Source organism: Equus quagga, chromosome 10, assembly GCF_021613505.1.
Source record: "Equus quagga isolate Etosha38 chromosome 10, UCLA_HA_Equagga_1.0, whole genome shotgun sequence".
NCBI lineage: Eukaryota > Metazoa > Chordata > Mammalia > Perissodactyla > Equidae > Equus > Equus quagga.
The window spans coordinates 36,858,583-36,879,621 of record NC_060276.1 but is presented as its reverse complement, the minus strand read 5'-3'; the positions used below and the strand labels follow the sequence as shown (position 1 = coordinate 36,879,621).

At 33.8% G+C, this 21,039-nt stretch overlaps 1 protein-coding gene across 3 annotated transcripts in view; it reads left to right on the top strand.

Moving 5' to 3' along the window:
• Positions 1-21,039, top strand: part of COL4A5 (collagen type IV alpha 5 chain) — a 226,507-nt gene that overhangs the window by 72,436 nt on the left and 133,032 nt on the right. For all 3 annotated transcript variants that reach the window (XM_046673318.1, XM_046673317.1, XM_046673319.1), the window contains exon 2: positions 16,910-16,969. In XM_046673318.1, the coding sequence (XP_046529274.1) occupies positions 16,910-16,969 (60 nt within the window). The remainder of the gene's footprint in view (positions 1-16,909; positions 16,970-21,039) is intronic.

The following is a 21,039-nucleotide window of genomic DNA, read 5'->3' as shown; positions in this document are numbered from 1 at the left end:
ATAGATACTAATTTGCTTATTTCTCTAATTCCACTCTTTAGGTTATAAAATCTTCTGGGGAGATAAGATAGTTAATAATCTCCATATATCCCATATTAATTTGTACAGAGCCAGGCTCAATAAAAACTTCTCAAATTTAATTTATGGTTACCGGTACCTATAATTGGGGCAAAAGTTGCTCTTGATTAAGGTAACTTACACTTAGTTTCTTTTCTATCTGCCAATCAGATTCTACTTTTAGCAAATTCCATTCTGATTTAGGGTAATTTTCTAATATAAAAATCCCATCTACACAAGTGCCATTAAAAGCATCTAATAACCTAATTATTTAAAAAAGGTTTCCATTTCACATATTTTCAAATGGTATCCCAAAGTACTTGGAAATAAAAATTTACTTGAAATAGGCCTAACTTCTCTACCCCTAAATGTAAAATCTCTAGGGCTAATCTGAATAACTTGTCTGTGTATTTTTAAGGTTAAAGTACTTCTGGTAATGAAGCATTTGGTAATTTGTCCAGACTAGATGCCAGAGTAGCTCTATTATCTGATAACTGATGTCTTTACATCTTTGGGCTCACTTTGATCAATGTTAGTTTAGGAGCATCCTTAAAGTCTGACATACTTTTGCCTGGTAACCTTTCTTAGGCCTCTCACCTCATTTTCCCAACCTTCTTCTATCCCCATTGGAAAAAAAAAATAGGATCTTGAAATCTAAACGAATGTATCTTTATTCTTTAGTCATCTTGAAAATTGTAATGTTTTTAATTAAGGAAAATCATTATCTATGTTAGTATTGGTGAATTACATGTTGTAGTCATATTTGAATGAGTCTCCCCATGTTTTTAGTTCTGGCTTTATAGAAAGTGGCAGCTGCTGCTTTGGTAAAAAGGCTTTCAAACTGATTAATGTGTTCATCTGTAATTTGATTTTTTAAGAAAAACTTTTATGATAGCAAGAAGAAAATGTTTCCTCCTCATAGAAAATCTGGCAAAATAACTTGGCTTTTCCTCAGAATTTGAAAGTAAAATATTGGAAAAGTCAAGAAGCTGATAGCTCTGGCTCTGTAATTGACTGGCCCTCCGTTTCTCATGTTTAAAATGAGAGGGGTAGAGAGCCAGCCCTGATGACCTAGTGGTTAAAGTTCAGTGTGCTCCCCTTAGATGGCCCGTGTTCAGTTCCTGGGCACAGAACCATACCACTCATCTGTCAGTAACCATGGTGTGGTGGCGGCTCCCACAGAACTAGAAGGACTTACAACTAGAATATACAACTGTGTACTGGGGCTTTGGGAAGGGTAAAAAATGGAGAAAGACTGGCAATGGATGTTAGCTCAGGGTGAATCTTTCCCAGAAAAAAAAAAGAAAAAAGAAAACGAGGGGGGATAGATTAGGTAATTTCTAAGACTTCTTTCAACTCTGCTAACATTCTTTTATTGATAGCATTTATTAGGAAGAAATAGCAAGATCTGTTTGTGGATTGTGATAGGATATCAAATAAAGGGATATAGCAAAAAATATGTAAAATTTTTAGCCTTAGAGTGTTAAAGAACAGTGAATCCATGCCCCCCAAAATGGATGTTTTGTGCTAAGAGTAGCCAGGTCAAAGATGACTTCTGTTTTGAAATGTTAGATTTAAATTAATATCTTCTAAGAGTTTATGAGATTTATGGCATAGTATTATATTGTATGCCCATGGTTTAAAAAGTACAAGTAATAGTAAAAATCGTCAGTTTCCTTCCTCATCATTTTTGACTTCCTAGATCAGTTCATTAAGGACAAAAACTTGGAAATAATTTTTGCTTTATCAACATTATCTAATTACTTTCTATTATGACAAATGAAGTGCTCTTTCTGCTATCACCTTTATCTCTCTTCTTCCATCTCCGAATTTGTCACATTGTTTTTAATTAAATCAATAAGCAATGCTTACATTATTTTGAATATATGAATATTATGAATATGTTGCTTATTGTAGAGCCAGGTAAAACTCTGTAATTATATTTTTTTGCATGTGTTGCTCTTTTCCCCAGAGTCTCTAATTACATTTCCTCTACTCTTACAATGCATTTCTTATACTTGTTTTTTTTCAAAAGCTCCATCATATCTAGTTCCCTCACTTTTCTCCTGGGAGACTGCACTGGGGACACCATTGTAAGTGGTCTCTCATTTTATTTTCTGATTTTGTTGATGGTATATGAAAATATAATTTACTTTAATATGTTGGATTTATACCCAGTAACTTTGCTGAACTTTATTAATTCTAATTTCTCTGTAGATTCTTTTGAACTTTCTATCTATGTGATCATACCATCTGTGAATGACATTTTCGTTTCTTCTTTTTCAACCCTTTTCTTTCCTTTCAACAATGGCTAGAAAGCCTAGGTTAAATCGAACTTTGTCATATTTTATATAGGATTTTTGCATCTATATTCATTGATAAAATTGACCTATGATTTTCCTTTCATGCTCAGTCCTATTTAGGTTTGATGTCAAGGTTATGTTAGCTTTGTTCCTCCTCTTCTGTTCTCTTCCAGAGTTTGGTTAGATTTAAATTATTTATTCTAGCTTGAATTGCATTATGGTCAGGGATCATGTTCTGTATGAATTCTATCCTTTGAGATTTGCTTAGACTAACCTTAAAGCCGAGTGTATGGTCAGTTTTTATGAATATCCAGGGTTGTACCTGATAGAAATGTGTGTTCTTCATTTGATGAGTACATGGTTTTATGTATGTTCATTAGAATAAGTTTGTAATCATGTTCAAATCTTTCTATGTCTTTACAGATTATTTTGTTTATGTCTTCTATCAGTAATCAGAGATCTGTTTAAAATTTGCAGCTATGATTGTGGATTTGTCTGTTTCTCCTTGTAGATCCGATACTTTTAACTGTCTATATTTTAGGATGTTATTAATGCATACAAATTTAGGTGTTTTTTTAAGTGTATTTCTTGTGAACCAAACCTTTTGTCATTCTGAAGTAACCCTCTTTTATTTTTTGTAATTCCTTTTGCCTTAAAACCTTTGTCTGAAATTAACATAGCTATACCAATTTTCTTTGCTTATTATTTGTATAACTTTTTTCATCTTATATTTGAACCTTTCCATGTAACCTTATGTTTTTGATGTCTCTGATAAATAACATACTTGTTACAATTTTCCCTTTTTTGCAGTCTGAGGATACTTGTCTCTTAAGTAGTTTTATCAATGTAGTTACCTACATAAGTTTTTAGTAACAATATTTTAAAAAAATTGAAAGAAGATATAATGAATACCAGTGTATTTTCCCTCTGGATTCAATAATTAACATTTTGCTATATTTGCTTTATATTTTTATGTCTCTTGCTCTCCAGTGTCTGTGTGTGTGTGTGTACACTTCTTTTTTGCTAAGCCATTTAAAAGTAATTTGCAGACATCATGACATTATATGTCTAAATACCTCAGCACGCATCATGCCTCACCAAAGGAAAAGGACATTATACTACATAAACATATCATTATCACACTTTAAAAGCATAATGATTTTGAAGTACAATATAATTTTCAAGTCATATTCAGATATCCCTAATGGTCCTAAAAAGTCTTTCATAGCTGTTCATGTACTGCATTTGTTTACTTTCTTACATTTTTAAAAATCTGAAATGTGTTAGAATTAAATTTTCTGTGCACCTCTCATGTCTCTGTACATCTTGAGAGGAGAGAAACAGACTCTTTGTTCTGGACTATCTATTCAGTATATCTGTATAGTGAACAACTAGGAAAATAGAGAGAGTATCTCCCTTTGGAGCAAAAGACAGGTTTGTTTACTGTCTGCTATAATAACAATAACATCTCAGAGCAAAGGTCAAGCTTACTGCCCGTTATAAAATATGTGGTTTCCCTGAACACTCAACTTCTCTCCTGTAGCAACAATGTGTATGTGAAGGCATTGCCTTGTCCTCTTCATGTCACCCTGTGGGAATTGGGGCTCATGGAAGTCTGGGCTATTGCCGTGAGTAATACATTGTCCATTGTTTCTGATGAAGTCTTGTATTTTCTGCCAGCATCCATGCTAGGCTAACTTGTTAACTTCCCAGTAGGGAAAAGTCTCAGACCCTTCACAGTTCTTGACAGAGTGGTCTTCCCACATTTTATTTCATGACACTGATTTTTAACAGCTTCCTTGAGATATAATTTATATAAAATATTCACTCACTAAGTACACAATTCTGTTGTTTTTAGGATATTTGCAGAGTTGTGCAATCATCACCAAGATCAAGTTTTGAATATTTTTATCAATCCCCAAAGAAACTCATATCCCTTAACTGTCACTCCCCATGGCCCCCCAGGTCCATAGCCCTAGGCAGCCACCAATCCACTTGTTGTCTCTGTAGGTTTGTTTATTCTCGACGTTTCATATAAATAGAATCATGTAACATGTGGTATTTTGTATCTGGCCTTTTTCACTCAGCATAATGTTTTCAAGGTTCATCCATGTCGTGGTGTGAATCAGCACTTCATTCCTCTTTATTGCTGAATAATATTCTTTTGTATGCACATACTACATTTTGCTTATCAGCCCATCGGTTGATGGACATTTGGCTTGTTTTATGCTTTTTAAGCTATGCTGGATAATGGTACTATGAACATTCATATATATGTTTTTGTGTGGATATGTTTTTATTTGCTTAGGTATGTACATAGGTGTGGAATTGCCGGGTCATGTGTTTGTTTGAGAAACTATCAGACTGTTTTCAAAAACAGTTGCACAATTTTGCATCCCCACTAGAAAGATAGGAGGGCTCCAATTTCCTTGGAACCAATTTCTTTAGAATCCTTGCTAACACTTGTTATTGTCTATCTTTTGGATTGTAGCTATCCTACTGTGTGTGAAATGGTATCTCATTGTAGTTTTGTTCTGCATTTTCCTGCTTGTTAGTGATGTTGAGCATCATTTTATGTGCTTAATGAACATTTGTATATCTTTTTTTTGATAAATGTCTGTGCAGATCCTTTGCCAATTTTTTAATTGGGTTATTTGCCAGTAAGTTAGTAAGTTATAAGAATTCTTTATATATTTGGGATTACAAGTCCTTTCTCATATACATGATCTGCGAATATGTTTTCTGATTCTATGGGTTATCTTTTCACTTTCTCAGTAGTGTCCTTTGAAGCACAAAATTTTAGAAAAAGAAATTTTTATGAAATTTTAAAATATCTATTTTTTTGTCAGTCATGCTTTTGGTGTCACATCTAAGAAGGCTTTGACTAACCCAAGGTCAGGAAAATTTACTAGTATGTTTTCTTTTAAGAGTTTTATAACTTTAGCTCTTGCATTTAATCTATGATCCATTTTGAGTTAATTTTTATGCATGGTGTGAGGAAGGGGCCCAAGTTCATCTATTTGCATGTGGATATCCAGTTGTCCCAGCAATGTCTGTTGAAAAAATTATTCTTTCCCTTCAGTGAACATTCTTGACACCATTATCAAAACTAAGTTCACCGTAGATGCATGAGTTTATTTCAGGACTCTCAATTCTATTTTGATCTATATGCCTATCCTGATGCCAGTACCACATTGGTTTGATTACTGTAGATTTGCGGTAAGTTTTGAAATTGGGAAGTGTAAGTCCTCCAACTTTGTTCTTTTTTCAAGATTGTTTTGACTTTTGAGGTGACTTGAAATTCCAAATAAATTCCATATGAATTTTAGGTTTAGCTTGTTCATTTTTGCAAGAAAGGCAGTTGAATTTTAATAAGGATTGCATTGAATCTGCAGAAAAATTTGGGAGTATTACCATCTTAGCAATATTAAGTCTTGTGATCCATGAACATGGGATATTTTCCATTTATTTAGGTCTTCTCTAAATTCTTTTGACAATGTGTTATAGTTTTCAGAGTGTAAGTTTTGTATTTCTTTAGCTTATTCTTAAGTACTTTATTCTTCTTCGTGCTGTTATAAGTGGATGTTTACTTAATTTCATGGTAGGGTATACAAATACAATTTTTTTTGTACATTGATTTTGTATCTTGTAAAGTTGTGAACTTATTTATTAGCTCTAATAGGATTTTCTGTATACAAGACTATGTCATATGTGAATAGGGATAGCTTTACTTCCTCCTTTTTAATATGGATGGCTCATTTTCTTGTCTAATTGCCCTGGTTAGAACCTCTAGGATGATGTTGGAAAGAAATGACAGATTAGACAGAGTTGGAAAGATGTGACAGAGTTGTTTTGTTCCTGGTCTTGCAGGGAAAGGATTCATTCTTTCACCATTAATTATGATGTTAGCCAAGAGTTTTTTGTAGATCCCTTTTATTAGGCTGAGGAAGTGCCCTGCTATTCCTGCCTATGTTGGTGGTAATGTCCCCTCTTTCATTCCTGATTTAATAATTTGAGTATTTTAATCAAAAAGTCTTTCAAAACTCAATAACAAGTCTCTCTCTTTCTTGGTGGTTTGTCAATTTTGTTAATCTTTTCTAAGAACCAGCTGATTTCCTTTATTTTTTTATTCTCTGTTTCATTAATTTCAGGTCAAAATTTGTTTCTTTCCTTCCGTGTACTTTAGGTTACTTTGTTCTCTTTTCTAATGTCTAAAAGTGGAAGGTTAATTTATTGATTTGGCGTCTTTTTTTAATATAGGCACTTACTACTATAAATTTCTCTCTAAACACTGCTTTAAATGCATCCCATATGTTTTGGCATTTTGTGGTTTTATTTTCATTTATCTCAAAGAATTTCTAATATATGTTTTGATTTCTCCTTTGATCCAAAGGTTAATTAAGAGTAAGTTGTTTATTTTCTACATACTTGTGAATACCCCAAATTTCTTCCTGTTATTGATTTCTAATTTTATTTCATTGTCATAGGAAAATGTACTTTGTATGATTTCAATCCTTTTAAATTTATTAAGGTTTATTTTATGGCCTACCATATGATCCATCCTGGAGAATGTTCTATGCATTCTTGAGAAGAATGTGTATTATGCTGTTGTTGAGTAGAGTGTTGAACAGATGTCTGTTAGATCTAGTTGGTTTATACTGTTATTCATGTCCTCTATTTCCTTTTTTGATCTTCTGCCTTACTGTTCAACCCATTGTCGAAAGTAGGGTATTGAAGTTTCCAACGATTGTTGTTGAATTGTCTATTTCTCACTTCAGTCAGTTTTTGTTTCATGCATATTGAGGCTCTGTTGTTAGGTGCATCTATGTTTCTACTTTTTATGTCTTCCTGGTGAATATACTCTTTTATCATTATAAACTATCCTTCTTTATCTCTAGTGATATTTTTTGTTTTGTAATGCATTTTGTTTCTTATTAGTATGCCGACTTCAGTTTTCTTTTGGTTGTTGTCTTAGTCACTTTGTGCTCCTATCAGAAAATACCACAAACTGGGTGGCTTATAACCACAGAAATGTATTTCTCACAGTTTTCAAGGCTGGAATTCCAATATCAGGCTGCCAGCATGGTGAGGTTCTGGTGAGAGCCCTTTTCCAGATTGCAGACTGTTGACTTCTTATATTTTCATATGGCAGAAAGAGGGCTAGATAGCTCTTTGGCCTCTTATAAGGGCGCTAATCCTACTCATGAGGGCCATATTCTCATGATCTAATTACCCCCTCAAATCCCCCCCTCCAAAAACCATAACATTGGGATTAGGATTTCAACATGTGAATTTGGGGAGGAAACAAACATTTAGTCCTTTGCTGTTCCTGTTTGCATGATGGTTTTATTTCCATCCTTTTACTTTGAACCTTTTTGTATATTTTGTCTAACGTGTTCTCTTATAGACATTGTTGGATCTTGATTTTTTATATGGTCTGAATATCTCTGAATTTTGATTGGCTTGCTTGATCCATGCACATTCAGTGTTATTATTGATACAATTAGAGTTTTGTCTGCCATTTTACTTTTTAGTTTCTATATTTCCTATGTGCATTTTTTGTTGTTCTTCTGTTCTTCCTTTATAGTCTTCTTTTTCATTAAGTGAATATTTTCTAGTTAATTATTATAATTCCTTTAATGATTTTCTTCACTGTAATTTTTAGCTGTTTTCTTAGTGGTTGCTCTAGGGCTTACTGTGGACATGATACCGTATCAGAATCTACTTAAGATTTATAGCAACTTAATTCCGGTGAGATGTAGAAATAGTCCTTCTATGAAACTCTACTACCTTTTCCTCCTTTTTGTGTTATTATTGTTATACATATTACATCTGTATATATTACAAACTCAAAAATGCATTGTTATAATTACAATGTTATATAACTTTATGGCTTTTAAAGAAGCTGAGAAAAGCAAGCAAAACAAGTATATATATATAGTTGTTATATTGAACTTATTTAACATTTCTGGTTCTTTTCATTTGTTCTTGTGAATTCAAGTTATTATGTATTGTAATTTTCTTATTTTCATACAGCTTTGCTGTCACCCACCTCTTTTGTTATGTTATTGTTAAATATATTACAGTTCTATATGTTACAGGCCCAACAGCATTATTATACCCATATGTTTCATATAATCACTTTTAAGTTAGTTAAGAGGAGAAAGATACAGAAATATGCATTTATAATGCCTTTTACAATTGCATAGTTATGTTTATCAGCACTCTCTTTTTGTGTGTGGATTCAAATCAGTTTCTGGCTTCTCTTGTTTTCAGCCTGAACAATTTCCTGTAGTATTTTTTTGTAAAGCAGGTCTGATAGCAATGAAATTTCTTTGCTTTTGTGTATCTGGGAATGTTGTTGTTTCACCTTCATATTTCAAAGATAGTTTTGCTGGATATAAGATTCTTGGTTGACAGTTTTTATCTTTGAGCACTTTTAATATGCCATCCCACTACCTTCTGGCCTCCATTGTTTCTGAGAAGATTTTGTTAACTTTTCTGGGATTCCCTGGTAGAGGATGAGTCATTTTTGTCTCGCTGCTTTCAAGATTTTCTCTTTGTCGTTGTTTTTCAAGATTTTTACTATGATGCGTCTATATGTAGTTTCTTTGTGTTTAACCTACTTGGATGCATTGAGCTTCTTTTATGTGTAGAATAATGTTTTTCATCATATGTAGTCAGTTTTTAGCCATTATTTCTTCTATTATTTTTTCTGCTCCTTTCTCTCTTCTCCTTCTGGTATTCTCATTACACATATGTTGGTGCATTTAATGATGCCTTATATTACTCTGAGGCTCTGTTCTTTTTTATTCCTTCTTTTTTCTTTCTGTTTTTCAGACTGCTTAATCACTATCAATCTGCCTTCAAGTTCATTGATTATTTCTTCTGCCAGTTTAAATATACTGTTGAACCCCTGTAGTGAATTTTTCAGTTTTTTACTTTTCAACTCCAGAATTTCATTTGGTTCTTTTAAATTTCAATTTCTTTATTGACATTCTCTTTTAAATGAAATATTATCATCATATCTTCCTTTATTTCTTTAAACATGGTTTCCTTTAATTCTCTGAACATATCTATATAATGGCTACCTTGAAGTCTTTGTGCACTGATTTCAAGATCTAGGCCCTGTGAAAGGCAGTTTCTATACCTTGCCTTTTTTTCCTTTGTAAAGGACACATTTCCATTTCTTTATATGTCTCATAATTTCTGTTTAATCCTGGATGTTTTATATAATACATTGTAGCCAGTCTGAATACTGATCCTCCTTTCCAGGGCTGCTTGTTGTTTGCTTGTTTAATGAATTTGCTGGACTATTTTAGTGAAGTCTATTTCCCCCACATTGTGCAGCCTATGATGTCACTCTCTAGAGTCTGTAGCCTTGGGCATCTTCACAATCACCTTGGTATGACAGTGGATTTATTGGGGTTCTCTCTGATTGTCTCTTTTTCTGCTCTCTCTGTTAAGATGACTGCCTCTGTAGGTATCTCACCCAGTTGTAAGCCTTCACAAATGGCTTGCTGATGGCTCTATTGTTTTTGACAATGTCCTTGGGCATAAATTTCTCCTTATTCTGACCCAATTAAGTTTGGGCCTCTTTCAGGGGTAATCTTTGAGGCAAGTCTTTGAGATTTGTTCCAATATCAGGATGGCTTTTCTTACCTGTCTTTTTCTACAATTCTCTGTGGTAAACTTGTGACTGATCTGTGGTTTGGCTTGTTGTTCTCATGAAACTACCTGCCTCCTCTTAATTACTTGCCACCAAAATTTCCGTTGTTTTTCAGAGTGCCATTAGGCTTGAACTTCCCCACACTTTTTCCCAAGTAAAGTCTGGTCCCTTAGGGAGAGCTTCAGAGCTCTCTTTTTTTATGCCCCCCCTCCCCCCCCAGCAAACAGGCAAAACCTCTGTGACAGTGCTCCAGAACTGGGGGCAGGAGCAGTGGCCTGCTTCTCTTGGAGTGACACTCTGCTTTATGAGCAAGGTACTAGGAAGGACAGTAACATCTGGTCTTCTCAGATTGCTTCTGCTAGCATCAACCTGTGCTCTGTGAGTGAGCTTGGGTTAGGGCAGTCAAGTCCAATACTCTCAGTCTGCCATGCCTGGGATAGAGCTTTTGTCTTATGAGTTGGGGACGTGTGGAAGCCAAGAGGATTAGAACTCTTAGCTGTTCTTGCTTGGAATAGAGCTTCTGCAACTTGGAACTGGCCAAGGGGGAGAATGAGAAATTCTGAAGGCCTGTCCCTTCCAATGAGATAGTGTAGTGCTCAACTGGGAGCTGGAAGGAGAAGGAGCTCTGGGTTCATGTCTGCTCCCAGAACTTTTGTCAAGTTGTGCAGGGAATGGGGAGAGGAAGGGAATGGGACATGGTTAAAATGCCATAGATTCTTGCTGTTCATACTGAGATTTAGTAAATTTTGTTGAATAAGCATTTCTTCATTTGCTGTAGGTTCTTAGGACAGTATCCAGAGACTTACATTTTGTTTTTTCTAAATTTTATCAGTTGTTGTTTTGCTCAAGAGACAGTCCACAGAGGTCCTCAAGCTGTCCTTCACAAAGTCATCTCTCCCATGACATGGCACTGACTTTTTGAAGAGTCCATGCTAGTTGTTTTTCATAATGTGCCACTTTCAAATTTGTCTGATTATTTTCTCATGCTGGGTCATTTTACACTTAATTACACTTAATGTAATTATACTCAAATACTGATATATTTCTTTTATTTGTCCTGTCTTTTCTAAGATATCACTTTCTGTCTCTCTCTTTTGTCTTCTTTTGGATTTAATGAATATTGTCCCCCTCCACTAATTTGGAATTAATAACTCTCTTATCTTCATTTAACGTTTACCCTAGAAATTAGGATTCCTAGGTTGTATGCTTATCTTATAAAATTCTAAAGTAATTAATACCCATACCTATTTTCTGCACCATTACAAGGACCTTAGAATACTTTAACTTCACTCATCCTCTCCTGATTTACATTGTATTATCACTGTGTTTTTCTTTTAGTTCTGTATTTTTGAACCCTATTTTTTTTTCAAAGATTTTATTTTTCCTTTTTCTCCCAAAGCCCCCTGGTACATAGTTGTGTATTTTTTAGTTGTGGGTCCTTCTAGTTGTGGCATGTGGGATGCAGCCTCAGCATGGCTCGATGAGCGGCGCCATGTCCGCACCCAGGATTTGAACCCATGAAACCCTGGGCCGCCGAAGCGGAGCGCGTGAACTTAACCACTCAGCCATGGGGCCGGCCCCTGAACCCTATTTTTATAAGTGTGTTTTATAGTTAGTATTTATTTAAGCTTATTATTATTTTTTTCTTCATCTTTTTGGTATTTTAGACCTTCCATTTCAGTTTCATTTCCTTTCACATAAAGAAGATATTCAAAACCTTTGAATTTCCTTTTGTAAGGTCCTGCTGGGGGCATACTTTTTCAGTTTTTGTCTAAAAATGTTTGTATTTTCACCTTTTTCTTGAAAGGTATTTTCTCTGAGTAAAAAATAGAGGTTGACAGGTTTCTCTCGGCATATTAAAGATGTCATTCCACAGTCTCCTGGCTTCCATTCTACTTCTGAGTACTAATCTATAAGTTAACCGTCACTCTCTTGAAGGCAGTCTGTTTTGTCTTTCTTGATGCTTTTGAGGTCTTGTCTTCAGTTTTATGTTCTTAGGTTACACTATATTGCGTCTAGTTTGGGGTTTTATTTATCTTCCATTGGATCTGTTGGACTTCTTGAATCACAGATATTTTAAATTATTTCTTTAAAACTCTCTGCCTTTATCTCTTACTATTGCCTCTGCCCCATTTCCTCTCTCACCTCTTCTTCTGTGATCCTAGTTACGTGTATGCTATACTTCCTCACTCTTTCTTCCGTGTCTCTTAACTATTATTTCACATTTTCATATGTTTTATCCCTATGCTATATTATAGATAATTTCTTTTCATTTTGCCAAGTATTTTAACTTTACTAATTCTCTCTTCATCTGTATCTAGTTGGCTGTGAAGCCAATCCGTTGAGTTTTAAATTTCATAGTTTTTCTTCTAGAGTTTATATTTTATTTCAATTCAACTACGTGACTTTTTTTTGCAATTTCCTGCTCCCTTTATTATTGTCATGTTTTTAAAAATAACTTTAATAATTGTAAAAATAGTTATTATAAATTTTGTATCTAGTAATTCCAATGTCTGAAATATTTGCTATGTCTTTTCTGCTGTCAGGTGATTCCCCTGGTTTTTGTGTATGGTATTTTGCTTCCTTGTGTACTTAGTGATATACAAGTGGGCTATCTTATTTTAATTTCAAAAAGAATTTTTTGGAATTCTCTGAAGTTTACTGTGAAGGTATGTTCTGTTACATAGGATGTGTATGTATTTCTGCCCAGCCTCTGGGAGGTCAAAGTAGTTTGAGTCTACTCTAAACAAATTTGTTTGAGGTTAGGGGCTCACCCAGCTTAATGCTAATTTGGATTGCAATTCTGTATGAAGGCCAGCTTGTGGTTATAGTTTCTCACGGATTTTTTTCCCCATGTGCTTCTCTGCTAAGTGCTAAGATACCTTTTCCTTAAAATTTTCTGGGGGTGGGATTGTGGGATACTTTTGTATATGGTACACCCTTACACTGAAGAAGTTGTGAAACAAGAATCTCAAATTCCCCAAGTTTGGGAAATGCCCTCTGGGCAAAAGTAGTTTTATTGGTCAGTTTACTGGGGTTTTTGCCCCACCTAGATTTTGTCCTGATAAATCCTATTGTTCTTCCTTTTGATGCTTTTAAGATATTTTACATTTTTTCAAGCATTTTTAGTTTTTTTAAACAGGGATATCAGTCTGGATACCTAACTAACCACGTTATTGGGATATTTATTATTTCTCTATGCCATTATTTTGTAGTATATATCTTGGAACACCAGAATCAGAATTACCTAGAGGTGTTTATTAAAATTTCAAATTCTGGTAGCCAGCCTCAAGCTTACTGAAACAGAATCTCTAGGATGGGGCCCTAGTCTCTGAATTTTTGTGACCTTCTTTAAGTGATCCTATTGCATACAGAGGTTTGCTTTTATTTGTAATTTGAAGTCTCATATCTGGTATTTTTTAATTGTAGGAGCCTGAGATCTAAATTTATTGTTTTCTGTACTTGTCCTAGCACCATATGTTGAACAATCAGTTATTTTCACATCTATTTGGTATGCCAACTTTTATCACGTAGTGAATATATGTGTGTGTATGCACACAAATCTGTTTCTAGCCTTTCTATTTTGGTCCATTGAGTTGCCTATTCTTTGAGCAATACCATACTGTTTTAATTATCGTAGGTTTATGATGTGTTTTACTACATAATAATAAAAAATATTCCTTACTTTTCATTTTGTTATTTTCTCCCACACTAAAAAATTTAAAATATTACTGGAGTTGCATCATTTTCTTGCTTTAACAGTCTTCAGTGACTTTGTAGAATTAAATAGTTTTTCCACAGTTTTTGAAAGTAATTTTTTGCTTTATCCCCTACTGTAGTTTTATCATATGGACTTAAGAAGTCCTTTAGACTGAGGTACTTAATGTTTGTTTCACCTGGCTCTTTGCTCACAAAAATTTTATGTTTTAATCTTAATGCTTAGTGTGGTCACTTTTATTCTAGATATCTTTCTGCCCATCTTTCAAAATTGAAGTCAAGTTTTGTTTTTTTGTTTTTTTTACTACAGAGCTGGTATGTATACTTCAAGGCTCAAGGGAATTCTCTTTCATGACTTTGATAGCAATTCTTGACTATACTACCCGTTTTTACGTGGTAAATCTTACTGAATCACAGACTGTAAAAGCTGGAAGTCACCTAAAGAGATCATATTGTCTGTCTCTGTCATTTTACCAAAGAAAAAAACAAACCCTGGAGTATGAGAGTGACTTGGCCATAGTGTCCTAATGATTTAATTCCTAAGGTAAACTCAAGATGTATTTCTTGTATTTTAGAGCTCTTTTTATTACTGTTGTCTGCTATATCATTATTCCATTGTATTTACATTTGTTTTAATTTGTTTCAGCCTAGTTTTTTTTAACTAGATTGGAAGTTCCTTGAAGGCAGCACCCGTATCTAAACATGTTTTTGTACAATTCATTGCCCTAATATTGTGCTTTGTGCTTGTTAGGCACCTAATTAATATTAATAGATGTTGGTAAAAAACAAGTTGTTCCAGTAACCAGATGTCAAATTGGGGCTATTTCCTTGTGGGCATCACCATTATAACTGTATGGAAAGTGGCATCTAGTGGTTGGTGTGTGTATTACAATTGCGTTTTTTTTTAAACCCCTGTGTACCAGAGTCATTATCGTAACCTAGGTGGAATAAATAGAATATAAATTAAATTTTTAGATTGAATTCAAAGAAATTTGTCCGTAATTACCAAATGTTTTGAGTAGTGATCTCATTATAACTACATATTAAGTAATAAAGAAGTGCAAAAGATGAAATTACTAATGTTTAAGAAAAATGCTGTATAAAATTACTTCAAAAATCACATGCAAGAGTATTTAAAGCTTTATTGTTTATTTATAAATTATATTAGGAGTTGGAGGATATTGTTGGATACTGAGAAGTCAGAAATACAATTAAAAGAAAAATCACGTAATGTCTTCTCCATGTTAATGAAATCCTATTAAGCTATTGCTTTACATTATTCCCAGGAGCTTAATTTGTATTTTAAAAAGGAAGATCTCTTAATGAAAGATCAAAATGGAAAGTCACACCATCTTTTACTTACAACACCAAAAAACTGTGAACATATATTTACATATAATGTGCAGACATACATTCCAATGTCAAATGTTAATTATTCTCAGATTTACAACCATTTTTGTTTATCACTATGCTTTACTCCTTCATTAATGCATGTAATTGAGTGTTGATAATATGCACAATCTAATTCAGTGAATATGACCATTGACAGTTCTTATCTTGTGATTCAGTTTCTTCTAAAATTTGTAAGTTTGCACTTTGTAATCTAGAATTCATGTTTGCACAAAACAATATTATATATCTTAAATTAATCTCTGTTCCTGACACACTAATGAAATTTTTGTGTATGGGATTATCTGTCCCATTAGAGAGCAATACTGTACTGACTTTGTATCTCTCCCTGCACCTAACATAACATAGTGGCTGGCACATAACAGATGGTCAATAAATATGTGTTGAATTAGTTATATATATTAGAAGGAATTGTGTCTTATTCATATTTAGTGCCTAACAAGTTTTCTGGCGTCAGTAATGCTCAGTTCATGTTTGATGAGTGTATAAGTCTGAATAAGTTTATTTAACCTGTTATGTTGTTGACATATAATACTAAAACCAAAGTGTATAACCTAATCACCTATGTATAGTAAATAATGACTGTGTAAGAGACTTTCAGTTAGAAATGTCAGGAGCACATCTTTTACTGAAACAGCCTTTTGCAATGATAGTGAGAGATTCTCCCCAACATCAAGCCATTCTTGTTTGCTCTTATAATCAGGAAAAGGAGTTCCAGCATAAGGGTGGCTTCTAGTTGCGGCTGAGTCAGTTCGAAGTTATGACTAGAAGGATGAGGTCAGTACTTTGATAAGGATTGGGAAAGGTATTCTGGTAGTGATTGGAATAAAGGAAAGCATGGAGGGTCGGGAGAGAGGCTAAGGTTCTTTTTAAGTCATAGACTTTCAATGCTGAGCATTGATAAACATTATTTGGTATTTACATCACATAAAAGTTTCTCTTACTTGATGAGAAGCATACCACCTTATTGTACATAAATGCTGAGCCATCTACATATGTCAAACTAATTACTATTTGTTTTTCTAAGCAGTTCAGCTTCATGCCAGATTAAAGGATAGTTCTGGATGGCAGAAGTCATCTACTGTCTTCTTGTTTTCCTTATTTACAGGAAGATATTTTTCTGGCTTCAGGACCTCAGTTTCTGATATGAGTGAATCAACTTGTTAGCAGTGGCTGCTTAGAACATGTAGGCTGTAGGAACAGCATTTGTGGTAAAGCTTGGAGCTGTTAAGACTGAGCTACTAGTGATGAAGAGAGTGGGAGCCACGAAAAGAAAGGTGGTAAAAGATAGTATTTATTTTATGCTCCGTGATTGCTTATCTATGCAGAGAAGCAAGCAACTTCAAGTGGGAGGCATCCGTGTCTAGTTGCTAAGGTCATTGCTAATATAGATTAAGAGTTAGGAAAATAAAGGAGTTCCTAAGAGCTTGGACAAGTAGCAAATTATATTACAGGGATGTTGTGTGAATTTCTTTTTTATTTTTAACATCTTTTTTTTAAAGATGCTTTTCACTTTAAAATAATAAAAATTACATTTGCTCATTGTGAAAAGTTCAAACAAAAATGTATACAATAAAAGGAGAAAGCTTCCCCAGAGGTAATCATTATTTGCAATTTGGTATATATCCCTTCAGATATTTTTCTGGTATTTGTTTTACAAGTTTGGATTGTTGAATCTAGTTGAGCTGTAAGTCACATTCTGGTTTTGAGGTTCATATTTAATGATTTTCCTTCCTCTTTCTCTTCCTTATAGGCATGCTATGGATGTTCTCCAGGATCAAAGTGTGACTGTAGTGGTGTAAAAGGAGAAAAGGTAAGAACTGATATGGGCCTTCAAAAATTAAGTAAAACAAGTAAAATAGTGTTTTTAATATTTAAAAAAAAAACAAGGTGTCTACCTTGGCATCTAAATAAATAAAATGAATTGTACTATACTGCTTACTTTAGATAGCTGTGAGAATTAGACTATATCTCAGGAATCAGCAAGCATGCTTTGTAAAAGACCATACAGTATATATTTTAGGTTTGATGGGCCACACAAGGTTCTGTCACATATTTTTCTCTCATTTCTTTTTTAATCACCCTTTAAATGTGTGGAAAAAAATGTTCTTAGATCTTGAACTATACAAACAGTCTTCTGATTGCATTTAGTCTACAACCTATAGTCTGCCAACCTCTGATCAATCTTACTGAAATCACTGACTTGATAAGCAAAGAAGAGAAAAACACTTAAAAAGGAACCAAGCACTTATCAGGCTACTAATCTGTGCTGAATACCATGCTAGGCAATTTCATGTATTTTTATCTGGTCCTTGTAATTTAATGATTGGTGAATCTCTATTTTTATCTCACTTTTTTCACAGCTGCACCCTTATTGTATAGATATGATGATTACAAAGTAAGTATTGGTGATGATTAAATAGCATAAACCTGGCCACTATGATTCAGTAACTGATATTGAAATTAGAAAATTAAAAAGGGGTAATGGGGGCTGGCGCAGTGGTCTAATGGTTATGTTCACATGCTTCACCTTGGTTGCCCAGGGTTTGTGGGTTTGGATCCCAGGGCATGGACCTACACACTGCTCATCAAGCCTTGCTGTAGTGGCATCCCACATACAAAGTAGTGGAAAATTGGCACACATGTTAGCTCAGGGCCAGTCTTCCTCACCAGAAAAAAAAAGGGATGGTGAGTTGTGGCCTAAGGAGAGTTATACTAGGATAAAGGGGATCATACTTTAATCTCCATTCTTTGAGGCTCAATAAGTGTTTTTGAATGAATTAGTGAATGTTATTGATTATAACTTGGTTGCTTCCAAGTTTTGACACCTCTGAATAAAGCTGCTATAAACATCTGTGTGCAGATTTTTGTGTGGATGTGAGTTTTCAACTCTTTTGAGTAAATACCAAAGAATTCTATTGCTGGATCATATGGTAAGAGTATGTTTAGTTTTGTAAGAAACCACCAAACTGTCTTCCAAAGTGGCTGTAGCATTTTTGCCCTCCCACCAGCAGTGAATTAGAGTTTCTTTTGCTCCATAGCCTTGTCAGCATTTGGTGTTGTCTGTGTCCTAGATTTTGGCCATTCTGAGGGGTTTGTAGTAGTATCCCATTGTTCTTTTAATTTGCATTTCCCTGATGACTTATAATGTGGAACATCTTTTCATATGCTTATTTGCCATCTGTATATCTTCTTTGGTGAGATGTCTGTTAAAAAAGTCTTTGGCCCATTTTTAAATTAGGTTGTTTTCTTATTGTTGAGTTTTGAGTTCTTTGTATATTTTGGATAATAGTCTTTTATCAGATGTGTCTTTTGCAAATATTTTCTTCCAGTCTTGGCTTGTCTTCTCATTCTCTTGACATTTGTCAAGAGACATTTGTCTTTCACAGAGCAGAAGTTTTTCATTTTATTGAAGTCCAGCTTATCAATTATTTCTTTCATGGATTGTGCCTTTGTTGTATCTAAAAAGTCATCGCCACACAAAATCATCTAGGTTTTCTCCTATGTTATCTTCTAGGAGTTCTATATTTTACATTTAGGTCTCTGATCCATTTTGAGTTATTTTTTGTGAAGGTGGAAGGTCTGTGTCTAGCTTAATTATTTTTTTTCACAGAATGTCCAGTTGTTTCAGCACCATTTGTTGAAAAGACAAGGAAATTTTTGTGAGTGATGGATATGTTCAATATTTTGATTGTCACATATGTGACAGAAATTTTCAAATTGCATAGCTTAAATATGTGCAATATATTGTATGTTAATTTTACCTCGATAAAACTGCTTTTAAAAAGTAAGTTTAACACAGAAATAATAAAACGTAGATTCCGCTGAAGGAATGTGTCCAAGTGCACACTGCTAAAATCAAACAAAACTCACCAGACTCACAATGACAATGAGAAATTAACCAGATGACATCCTAGCATTCATGTCACAGTAAAACATTACCTAAACAAAGTGTGCCCCCATGTGTATGGTGATGGATGGTAATCAATCTTTGGGTGGTAAACATGATGTATCTGCACAGAAATCAAAATATAATGATGTACACCTGAAATTTACATGATGTTACAAACCAATGTTACTGCAATAAAAAAATAAATAAAAATTTAAAAATTAAAAAATAAAATAAAAAATAAATTAGCAATACATTGTAAACATTTAGACCACAGAACAAGTCAATGCAGTCAGTTACCAAGGGGAATCTCATGCATCCAGTTAATACTGAAGAGTTTCCTAAAATCTTACTTATATTTTCTAATAATTTATTTTTTATGTATTTTTTCCTGGGGTGCCTTGATGAAGATATATTATGACACAATGAGTAATTGGTAAGCATTATGCCTTTTGAAGGTTTCCTAGGTTTTTATTTGGCAGCCTGTACATTTTCTTTGGAACAAAGCCTGGCTTCTGAAGATTTGCATACTTGATCAAAACACATTGTTTTGGCCTCTCATAGACTGACTTTATTGAACTCATTTTGTCACCGTGTCACACAATTCATTGAGGGGCATATCATTAACAAATGTATGAAACTAAAAAGGAAAAAAACCCAAAAAGTAAAACAACAAAGCATGCCCCTCTACCAGTGGCATCAGCATTTACTGGGAGCTTGTTAGGAATGCAGATTCTTAGGCTCCATAGCAGAACTACTGGATCTAAAATTGGAGGTAGGGCCAGATAATCTGTGTTTTAACAAGCTATCCAAGTGGTTCTGAAACAAGCTAAAGTTTGAGATTTTCTGACCTAGATTATCTCCATTTTGACAGTTGCCAAAGATACATGTTCTTGTTCTCCCAGTTATATTACATCAAATATTTCTTTGTGATATATAATTACAAAAACAAAAGAGAAAATACACAAAAAGAGGGTGAAATTGCCCATAATTGCATTACTTAATTAAATCATTGTTTTCATTTGTCCATTAAGGGTATTGCCTTACCCATATTTTTATATAATTTTTACATTTTTACAATATTATCCAAAATAATTTAAATCTCAATTGTCATTATAGCAGTTTGTCCTAATTTTTATTTTTCCTATCCTCAGAAATCTGACATTTTTCCTTTAATTTCATGTCTTCCTTGAGAACCTATTCTTAAAATATTTTTTTCTCATTTCCATGATCATGTAACTTTCTTATTGTGATGATAAAGTGCCTTTCCTGTAAAATCATAGCATTTTTATGGGTGCCTTTGACTCACTAACTAGGCTCTACTTATAATTAATCAGTCTGTTATCTTTCTTTTTAATACTGGCTTGTGGTAGATAAATCAGCTTTATCACAAAAAGTCATCCTTTGTACCTTTGTATAATTTCTCCTAACCCGACTCATTTTTTTTTCTGAAGTCTGGGCAAAAGCATGTGCCATGAATTTTATATATTCCATTAAGGAAGTTCATTCATTGAATATTTACTGAGTATTTTTTCTGTTAGGCACTAAGAATACAGTAATGAAGATAACATGATTGAGTAGATGAAGGGGTAATGGAGAGAGTGGAGTCAAGATTATTACAAATTTCTGGCTGAGGTAGCTAAGTTGTGCTATTTCCTGAAATAGGGAAGATGGTAGAAAGATAATGAATTTAATGTTGCTTATATTGTTTGCTCTTACACAACTTCTCTTCCCCCTAATTCTTCATGTGTAAAATGGAAATAATGATAGTATTTACCTCATATTGTCATTGGGAGGATTAAATAAGATAAAAGATGGAAAGAATTTAGAATAAACTCTGCCACATAGAAAACACTCAATACATGTTTTCTATTATTATTTTTGTTGAGTTTTAGGCACCTGTGTGATATTCAAGTGGAGGTGTTTTAAGAGAGTTGGCCCTGTGAGCCTAGCTTTTAGGAAAAATGTGTTGATATTTGAGATTTCCCATGGAA